Below are 10744 nucleotides of genomic sequence, written 5' to 3'. Positions count from 1 at the left end.
TATGTTCATTTACTCAAAGAATAGGAGTGATCATATTTTGAAATAAGAATATTAAAATTCAATTAAAACAAAGTTGATATATATATATATATATATATATATATATGTATATATATATATATATCAAAATTAGATAACACAAACAAAATAATCACTATTTATAAAAAAATATTTTACAACAATTTAAAAAAAGACTTTTAAACAAATCTTATCAAGATTCTTACTATGTCAAGATATTAAAATGTACATATTTCAATACATTAAAAATCTTTACATATTTGAAAAAAAAGAGATAATTGGATTTTAAAAAAAAATAAAAAATTACTTTTACAATAAAATTTAGTATCATATGGAATGGAAATCTCCATATGAGTACATTAATATGCTTTTATGAAATAGTCCAATATGGTTTTGTTGTACCAAAAAGGAGTAGTCTATTTAATAATAGATATGATTATATATAATAGTATATATTAGACTTACTAAATTTATCCATCAAAAGATCATAGCTCCATCACCCTCAACTAATGGTTGAATGACATGTGCTAATGCATTTGATGTAATGTACTTAGATACTTTATCTTAATTATAGAAAGAATTTCATAGTTAGGATAATTGGCTATCACCTAATTGACCTCAGTTTGAATCTTAGTTATAAAAAATAAAGAAGGTTTAGGAGAGAACCGCAATGAGACAAGTACAAAATGAGCATTCAATGCATATTTATCTCTTGGAGCATGATCTATTGCCGGAACTCTAATTTTTCTCTTTTTTGCATTGCATACGTCCATCTCACCTCCACTTTTTTGCAATCCCTCATCTATATATATTCTAATTCTCCTCATTTATGTGTTTTTCTTTTACTATTTTATTTTAACTATATTTGAGTCCTCATTATGAACCTCTTCAGGTTTGTACTAAGATGTTCCATTGCTGAGTACAATATTCCTCTATTCCATTTATGGAAGCAAATTCTCTTGTCATCACCTTCCAACTTTAAATACCTTGTCCTCCTATCTAGGTTAGATGCATGGTTGTTCTTTCACAGAGTATTGCAATAGTGGCATCTCTTTGAACTTGTTCATAAGATGAGATTTGGTAAGATACTATCTTTTCAAGAATATTTCATACCATGCTTCAAAAAACATCTTTCAGCATGCATGAGTTACTTATGTGCACTAATTTATAATACCACTACTAAAAGTGTTTGGCAAAGATTTTCCACAACTTGAAGCTTGGTTTTAAGCTACAAATTGTTAGTTTAGTCATAAGCAATTGTGTTTGTAGCCAAAAATCAAATATCTTGGCTCTTTTTAAGTCCATGGTTTGAATGAGGATGGACCATCTACATTTTACTTTGGTAGTCTTGTCTGCACAAGCTTCCTGAATGAAGTTTCTGATGAAGGTGTGTATTGTTTTAAATGTCAAATTTGTAGTTGCTGAACAGGAACAAAAGAACCAGATTATGGCTAAGATTGCATGATTTGTTGTCATGGTCTGCCTTGCCAACAAAAGGTTTTGCACACATCACATTGTAGGTACCTTGGAGTATTGTATGGTGTTTGTTGTAGATAGTCAAATCATTGTGGGAGCATTTGCCTATTGCTATAGATGTGGTTGGTGGTATGCCCAAATTCCATAGGACTTACACCAATTAAACTTGGCCCTGCTGCCTTTGCAAAATAATCTGAGAATATTCATAATCGTATCTAGATTGGTTTCTGATCCACTAAAGGATAAGGCTGAGTCATCAATGTACATCTAATTTGTAGTTGAGCAACCGTTTGGGAGAGTAAAGCAGATTAGTGATCTGATGGGGTCTAAGAGCATGTGTCCAAGTACATCACTTGCTAAAAGGTAGAGATAAGGTGCGAGCAGGCACCCTTGTCTCACTGATCGTTGAAGAAAGAAGTGCTCCCCTAACACCCCATTTAGCACGATCATAGCCGTGGCCTCATTGTAGAGCAACATGACAGTCTACCCAGTCCTGCGGGAATCCCATGTGTAGCATGGTGTCTTTGAAGAAGCTCTAGCTTATTTTGTCATATGCCTTCTTGAAGTCCAGAAAGAGGAGGATAAGTGATTGGGAGCAATCTTTCGCCCAGGCCATTGCGGATTGAGCCATAAAAATGTTGTCAAAAATACATCTCCTCGGGACAAAGGCAGTCTGTGAGTTACGGATCCACATAGGGAGGAAAGGCATCATTCAGTTAACAAGTAGTTTGGCTATGATCTTGTATACTACTCCCAAAATGGAAATCAGGCGGAAATTGTTTGCATAGACTAGTTCTTTGATAAGAGCCTTATCTTGCTGGTATTTAGGGCCCTGCATAAGGATTTAGATGCAAATATCTCTTTGATGAGGTCAAGAAAATTAGGTCCTGTTTCATCTAAGAATGTTTTGAAAAACTCTATAGGTACTCCGTCGAGGCCCGGGGCTTTGCCCGAGGGTAAGCTCTTCACTGCCTCAATTACTTCTTGGATACAAGGGCTGAGTAATAGTTTCTCTCCCTGTGCCCTCGTGACGCATCTCGGAACACTAGTGAAGCAGTTCTGCCTCGCTTCTTGGTTAGCTTCTACCATGTCTCGCGAGTATAGGTTTATGTAGAAGGAGTCCACGTAACTTTGCATTTCAGCGTGATTGGTGAGTGAGCTCCCGTTGTTTATCAGTTCTCTAACGGGTGCGGGTTTCTTGTAACCGGTATGGAATTCAAAAAACTCCTTGTTGCATCTATCCCCAATTCTAGTCCATTCCGACATATGTCTGTCGTGTTTGGCTTCCAGCTGTTTTTGACGTTGTTGATGTAAGTCCATTTGTGCCTTGTTAAGAGTCTCCCTAGCTTGTTGGTCGTTCCAGTCTCGCTGCAGCTCCATCTCTGCTGTGAAGACAGGAGCTAGTTGGGCAGTGAAGGCTTCGCGACGTTGTATTCGATGTGATCTGGTCTTCTGGTCACTGTATTCTTTGATTGCTTTAAGCCCTGTGACGAATCTGGTGTTCCATGAATTGTCTGGATTTACCGATATGGCTCTGTTCCAGAGTTCAAGTAACGGTGTCTTCTCCTCTTCGCTCGAGAGTAGGTGCCGGTTGAATGCTAGTTGATGTGGTGGTTTAGTAGGTCTGGGTTGTTTTTTAACAAATATGGGCGCGTGATCAGACACATGGGATAGAGTGGGCCAGATTGCTGTCTGTCCCCCTATTTGAGTCAGGGTTTGGTTCAAGTAAAAGCGGTCTAGCCTAGAGCAGATCATCACTGGGGCAGCTCTTCTAATATCCCAAGAGAATAGCTTGGGGGTGACCTTCCTGAATTCATCTGCTTTGAAGCAGTCTTGTAGTCCTAGTTGAACCAATAGCCCGTTCCATGCTATAAGTTCTCTTCTCCCTCTTCCAGTGGTGTCCTGCCCACCTTGTTCGTCACTTAGTTGTTCGATCATGTTAAAATCGCCTCCCAGTATCCAGTTGGCAGCTGGGAGTGGATATTGAGAAATCTTGTTCCATAGCCGTTTGCGCGAGCCGGTGTAGTTAAAAGCATATACATTTATAATTCCAACTTTTACGTGTGGGGACACTTGGATGGTTACATATTGAGCCCGGCCTCTCACGATGACACCATGTTCACATATGAGATTAGCAATTCTAGCCGATAGTAGGAAGCTAGTTCCACCCTTAAAGCTGTCTGTTGCTGCACAGTAGGAAGCCTCATTCCAGAGGGCTAGGCCTCGTGGGAATTCGACTTGCTTTGTATATTTTTTCCCTTCTTCAAGAGAGAGCTTGTGCTCCTGCACCAGAATGATTTCTAGCCAGTTATCCTAACCATCTAGACTATTACGGAAACGGAATCCTCGACCCCCTCGGATCTGTGGGGCGTCGAATCCCGCACGCGCCATACCCGCTTCTTCTTCACCCCCGCGCCCCCACTGCACCCGTCACAGCCGCGCCCCAACTTCCGCCCACTGCCTCAATTTCCAACCCGTATCACCACACCACACACACAACGCGCTCTCTGTCAACCATTACCCAATACCGGGACCATTCGGCCTCCACAAACTCTTTTCGGGACAGTCCCCTCCGCTTCGCTGCAACCCACACCCCTCGTATCGTGTGCTCAACCCAACCCCAAGCTGCAATGACAACTCAGAACCCTCCACACACCACCCAAACCTCCTGCCTCTCCCACCTCAAGCCCAACTCAAGCATCTCATGCCTTTCAACAACTCTCTCACCCTCCGGGTGCCCACGCCATTACCCGGATCAAATCGTTGTTTGGCAACAACAAAATGTTCTCCCCACTTATGTCGGAACACATGTGAGCAAGCTTTCTCTGCAACTTTTACCATGGAGATGACCCCACTCCACAAGGTGCGAATCGTACACAATTTCAACGACTGTACCAGATTCGCATGAAGGAACATGAACAATCATAATCCTTGTAATCACCATCTTTACGAATCAAGTGAAATGGTGCGTCAGTGTTTGTGTCAACATGTGGATTGATTTGTTCAGAATAAATCAAACTGCATTAGAGTATTCCTTATTATGGTGCTGGACATGCTAATACTAAAAGACAAAATCGTTTATGCAAAAACAGAAGATTACTACTTTCGCACAAGTGATGGAGTTTTGAGGCCACACTTTACTGGTGATAACCTCAAATCAATTTTCCAAACGTGCAAAAAAGACAATCATGAATTTAAGGCACCCAACTAAACAAGCACCACTCTCAACCCAAGTTCATTGTCGCAAGCAACTCATGAACATTTATTTCAAAACCAAAAACCAAAACAAACAAACAAATAAACAAAAAAAAAAAATTAATCCTGAAGTGAAATGCACACATGTTGGATTCTCTTTGCTCTGTGCGCGGAACAAGAGAAGCCGCACCTTGTGCACCCCACAATCTTGTCAACATCTCCGCTCACAAAGTAAATTTGATACTATCTTATTTTGAAGTTGTGTCAGCTAGACTGCTCAACATCCACAATCTGTGGAAGATGCCATCAGCCTACCAAAGTGTACAGCTCCATAAATTTTAGAAACACTACTATTAAAACCCAGTCTTTTTTCTTTTTCTTTTTCTCTTATTTAAGTACAATACAAGAACAGTGTCTCTCTTGTGTCCAACACTCTAAACTTTGGAAAAAAACCTCTGATTAAATCAAGTCAAATAGTGTACTTTTCACATTCTAAAACTTTCTTCGAACCTTTCTTCAAGCCTTTTTCCCAAGGCAAAGCTACTTCCACCTTTTTGGCCTTTTTTTATCCCTGATCTTTGTCGCTGATCCACAGTTTTCATGATCACAAATTTATTTGGATTGGGTGTCAGCATGAACACAGGATTCTACGCCATAGTATGCAGCCGTTGGCTTCAACCACAAACCTCTTTCAGTTGGGCAATCTTAAAATAAAAGCTATAGAAGCTACGATGATTCACTTCGCACCTTCCATTTCGAACACTTATTTTCCTTTAACGTGCTTAAATTTATCGCAACTTTGCAGAATTTCAATCTTTCTAACTTATATCTCATGGTCTCAATTTCCATTCACTATGGAACTTTTTTTGTCCTCGTCAAACTCTTCGCTTTGAGATGCCGCATTGTAATGAGATTTGGAGCGCTTGCATCGTGATCAGGTGCCTCAAACAAAACCCAGAAACACTCTGAAGCAGTAGGTGGAGTAGGTCCTGAAAAGAACGAGGCTCATCACAATGTCCCACTTCCCCCCTATAACACCGCAGGAGTTTGTGCAACAAGCTCCTGATTCAATCGGCAGATACTAATCCTGCAGCAAGCATGACTATTGCTAACACCCATTTCGATACACTACGTGGTGAGGGCTTCGACAAAAGCAGCTGAACTGCCTCTCCACCAATTCAAGACCCTCGGTCCGCCTAATTCCTCTCAATCTTCTTCAAAATACGAAACCTACACGATGACGTTCACAGCTACCGATCACAACCACGCATGCGGAATAAGCGTCTGAAACTTTGCAGAGTCCGCTGTCGGCACTACCTAGTCGCGTATCACACGCGACCCAAAGTCGCACCACATGCCTGCTCATCAGCGACTTCACAATCCAATTCCATCCTACTCGGAACTCGTCCCTCTCCGCTGCGTTACCCGAAAGTCCCGCAGTACATCCAACAAAACATCCGACGAGACTTCGCCCCATCCACACCTCTGAGGCGTTATGAATGTGGGCGCTCCCACTCCCAGGCGCTCTGAATCATGTTTTTCCCTGAGGGACCCCGTCAGCAAAATCGAACAGGTGCCATTGCCAACAACGGAACTCGCATCATGTGTGCAACAAAATCCAAATGCACGTCGTCATCCTGGACTGGCGATTCCGAATTCACACAACCACAACTCGCTCACCGCTTCCTTTCAATCCCCCTCCAAAATGTTGCGACTCACAACGCACCACCCACGACACCCACCAAACAAACCCAGAACCAAACGCCTCTCCCTGCACTTCACAACTACTGAATGCACCGAAAGTATGTACAACTCATGAACACGCGACCCCCCACTTGTAATGTAATAAGCCTTCCAGTTTTCAATAATCTCAGCAACGAGGAGCTCCTCCATGCCGGCTCCTCCCATGGAGCCCTCAAGGGCTATGACCATCAAGGACGTGAACACCGTCAAGGTTGCTGGCTTCTACCGTACACATTCTATACAAAGTCTACCCTGTTTATGGCAGACTCAGTAGAGTCGCGTTTTCTCAACAGAAATTCAGCCCAACGACTCGCATGTCTGAAGGCCACCCAGAGTCAACGCACTGCACTCATCCAGCCGGAAAATTGACAAATGCGCGATCAATGCGCCCGACGGAAGCCCGTCCAGACAGTGAGCAGCACGAGGTGATGATGTCCACGCCTGAGAGGCTTCGTCGGGGATTGGAGATTGCGCCCATGAATTCAACGTAGCAGTCCTGCGGCGAGTCCTTGGCTGGGAGTTCTAGAGCCTTGCCGCCACTAACCTAAAAGATCCTGATTATCATCCAAATATTGGGATCCTGGTGAGAGGATGCCCAGACTCGACTCTCCCTCCACCATGGCCTTCGCCTCAGCGATCACCGAAGGATCGTCTTCTGCGGCGTACAAAATTCTTTGCACCGCCTTCACAACCTGAACGTTACGCAAATCCCAACAACACTGTTGTCAAAAACATAAACCGCCCCGCCCCTTCCCTCAGACTGGATGCAAGCAACCATCGCTAATTCCTAATGCCGTTGCCGCACCTCCTGTGCGTACAACCCACACCTACTGCATCTCCATCATCGTCACACAAACAGCGGCTGGACGGGAACACCAACCGGAATGTAGCTCAGCTCCGGCGCTTGACACAGAATCTCGATGTCGCGCAGCTTCGTAAAGTAAAAGTCGCGCTCCTTCTCCAGACTCTCCACAGACAGCTTCAGCTCCGTGATCTGCTTCACATGATCCTCGTTCACGCCAGAAACCTGAACTTCCATGCCACATCCCCCACGCATCTCACGCTTTACAACGCCATCCCAATCCCCGCAACACCAAGCCGCTTGCAAGTGCTTCCTACGCTACTCGTCCCCGCACTGCAAAGGATTGCTGCGACCCCCTACACGCGAATGCTACAAGTAACCAGAACTCACGACGCGCAAGCGATCCCATGCGCAGGTCCTACGGGTGGGTTCACGTGCACTACCTGTTCCATGCCGTCTTTCATGTGCCTCGCTGCGCTCAAACCCCCACCGACCACACCGCCACCCCTCCCGCCCCCATTCACGTTCGGGTTCGTGTTCTCCGTCACCCGCCGGGCTCCACCTCCGTTCGCCTTCGCTCCCACGGTCGATGCCGACTTCGCACTGACCTGGCTATTGTTGCTGCTGCTGCTGGTCCCCAACGCCCGCCTGTTCATCTCCTTCCCTCCCTTACACGTCTCCCTCCTCTCCGCCGCATTGTACGTCGGATTCACGTGATTATTGTTTATCTGATCGCAGTACCGCTTCATCCACTGCAGGAACTCCAGGTTGTCCAGCGGCCGCCCCTTCACCAGCTTGCTCACCTCGATGTGGCGCCCAATCTTCAGCTTGTTGAACACATCCTGCAGCACCTTGTAGTTCTGGATCATCTCGTACTCCGACTTCGCGTCGAAGCTCACCTTGTGCATCGACACCATCCCCGGGTGCACCACGTCCATCAGCTGGCAGTACACCGCCCCGCTTGCCGCCTCCTCCACCTTGCATAGCGACAGCTCCAACGTGCTGTTTACCCAGCTCAAAATCTCGTTGCGGCCCACGAAGTAGGCCGCGTCCATCATCCCTATGGTCGTCGCCCCCATTCTCCCTCAAATGCCCTCTCCGAAATCTCAAACCCACGCCGCCTTTTCACCACGGATTGCCCAATCAAGCGTAACCTCCCAAACAATCCCACATACCCACCAATGGGATGCTCCGCGCCCCAACGCCACGCCCGCCCAGTTCACCGTTCACGACATCCCGCACAGAACCACCATCCGGGCGTGCGGTGAGACGGCAGAAGACGGCAATAATCCAGATCTGGAAGCCAGGCTGCACTGACTGCGCGAGCAATCTACATCGGGACGCCACCACACCGGCAGCGCGGATAGGGGGTGATTGAACAGCGCCGCAGTCGGCAGCTCCGCGCTACACCGTCATCCAGCTCTTCTTCCTTAGCACTGGAGACGCAGACGTCGTCGTGCTGCCACTCCCGCGCAGCCTGACGCTGTGACCTAAAGCACATTTCCTGCCCCTGGAGGGCTCCCGAATTCCCCCTTCCTCCTTATGACCGTTGCAAGGAGTCGCTGCAACAGCATCGCCCCGGTTCCGCTAGCCAGGGTTTCGGATTTAGTTTTTTGAATGTGGCGCCAATCGCTAGGTGCGAGGCCGCAGGCAAGCCAGGTTGGCGACTTTGATTGGTGTATGGTAACTGGTAGTTGGCCGCAGTGTACTCCAAACCATTGGAGCGAGTACCATGTCTGCAGTCAGTGTGGTTGTTTTGCATCAGGTATTGTCTGTAGAAATACGAACCCCAAATGTGCTCTTCTACTACTTGTGACTGTTGGTAACATGGATCATTCTCAAGAACCCTCCCATACTCCCTCCCTTGAAACATGTACCATACCAACCTACAATCACTTCCTCTCCAAACATCCACCTCCAAAAGTGTATGCAAATCCACACTAAAAGTTGAATCACCAAACATTACATCAAAATTTAGGATGCACATCAAGCGCCAATTTAAGTGAACCCATTACTGTTTTATTATTATTATAATTTTAATGTTTCAACTTTGTATTTAACATATCTCAAATCCCTTTTTTTAATATATTGTACTTTCTATTGTCTTTATCTCAAATAATTTTGTGATATGTATATGAAATTTATTGATTTATGATGACTAAATAAATTTGTTTCTATTAAATATCAAAGCCCATTTCGTTGATATTGCAACGAAGTAGCCATACCTTATCACCCAAGAGGAATGGTAGTTGTTCCTTTCGATAGACATCCGCATTGACCTTTTGTTGTTCTTGAGCCTCTTTTAACTGCGCCTTCGTCGTTGCATGTAGCTTTGATAAATGAATCGCCAAATCTTTCGTAGCACGATTATCAACTTTTGAAAAGTCAAAAGTATCAAGTCATGGATGATAACCATAATTAGCAAAGAAAGGTGTTTGTTTTGTAGAAGAATGTACCGTGTTATTGTAAGCAAATTCTACCAATGGCAAAAGAGTTGTCCAATCATCTTGTTGGTAGTTAATGGTACATCTTAAATATTGCTACAAAACTTGATTAACACACTCCGTTTGTCCATCAGTTTGAAGATGGAATGCCGAAGATAGTTTTATATCCACTTTTAGAATCTTGAAAAGAGTCCGCCAAAATCTTGATACAAATTGAGTTTTCCTATCTGATATAATATCCTTGGATAATCCATGATAGCGATAGATATTGTCAAGAAAGAGCTTAGCTGTTTCTTCACCTGTGATAAATTTTGTATATGGTACAAAATATGCCATCTTGGTAAAACGATCTACTATCATGAATATAGAGTCATAAGAACCTGAGATTGGAAGATTTGTGATGAAGTCCATAGAAACAGAAGACCATGGTTGTTTTGGAATGGGTAATGGCTGAAGAAGTCCAAAAGGTCGATGATGAAAAGTTTTTGATCTTGAGCAAACATCACATGATTGTACAAAATCTTTGATTGCCTTTCACATTTGAGGCCACCAAAAATCCCTAGATATGAGCTCCAAAGTCTTATTATATCCAAAATGTCCTGTTGCTGGGAAGTCATGACGAGCTTGAAGAATATGTAAACATGCTTTTCCTTCTGGAATATATAGGTGTCCTTCGAAATAGAGTAGGTTGTTCTTGAATTCAAATTTAGAAGAATCATGAGATTTAGAAGAATTATTCTTGATATCATGAACAAGAGGGTCTGAAGACATACTTAACTGGACTTGCTTAAGAAAAGTTAAATCAACAATCAATGTTGATTTACTTGCTCGAAGATGAAATTGCTTTGGCTTCAAGAGAACCATTCTTTGTTGCTCAAAAGATGTATCTCCTTCTTTTGGTGTAAGATAAGAACGTCTAGACAAGGCATCGAACAAACCTTATTATTTTCCTGGCCGATAAGTGATGATGAACTCCAATCTTGATAAAAACATGCTCCAACGAGCTTGACAATAATTTAATATATGTGCTGAAATAAAATACTCGAGGTTCTTTTGATCCATATAC

The 10744-nt window shown here is 43.9% G+C and overlaps 1 protein-coding gene across 1 annotated transcript; it reads right to left on the bottom strand.

Moving 5' to 3' along the window:
* Positions 1-6524: 6524 nt before the first annotated feature.
* On the bottom strand, positions 6525-8733 carry LOC112275994 (microtubule-associated protein RP/EB family member 1A). Its single transcript, XM_024506896.3, has 3 exons — positions 7678-8733; positions 7313-7459; positions 6525-7124 (listed from the first exon to the last, which is right to left on the bottom strand). Exons 1-3 carry the CDS (start codon positions 8311-8313, stop codon positions 6972-6974), a joined length of 936 nt encoding a protein of 311 aa, XP_024362664.1. The 5' UTR covers positions 8314-8733; the 3' UTR covers positions 6525-6971.
* Between the last annotated feature and the right edge of the window lie 2011 nt (positions 8734-10744).

The sequence above is a fragment of the Physcomitrium patens genome, chromosome 23 (assembly GCF_059467195.1).
Source record: "Physcomitrium patens ecotype Gransden chromosome 23, ASM5946719v1, whole genome shotgun sequence".
NCBI lineage: Eukaryota > Viridiplantae > Streptophyta > Bryopsida > Funariales > Funariaceae > Physcomitrium > Physcomitrium patens.
This window is presented reverse-complemented; position numbering and strand designations above follow the sequence as displayed.

Bases quoted from the DNA above. Each gene is read 5' to 3' on its own strand.
- LOC112275994 (XM_024506896.3), bottom strand. From the start codon at position 8,313: ATGGGGGCGACGACCATAGGGATGATGGACGCGGCCTACTTCGTGGGC. The intron at 7,460-7,677 runs GTAGTGCACGTG...ATGGAAGTTCAG, and splicing joins TGAAAGACGGCATGGAACAG to GTTTCTGGCGTGAACGAGGA. The intron at 7,125-7,312 runs GTTGGTGTTCCC...CGTAACGTTCAG, and splicing joins CGGAGCTGAGCTACATTCCG to GTTGTGAAGGCGGTGCAAAG.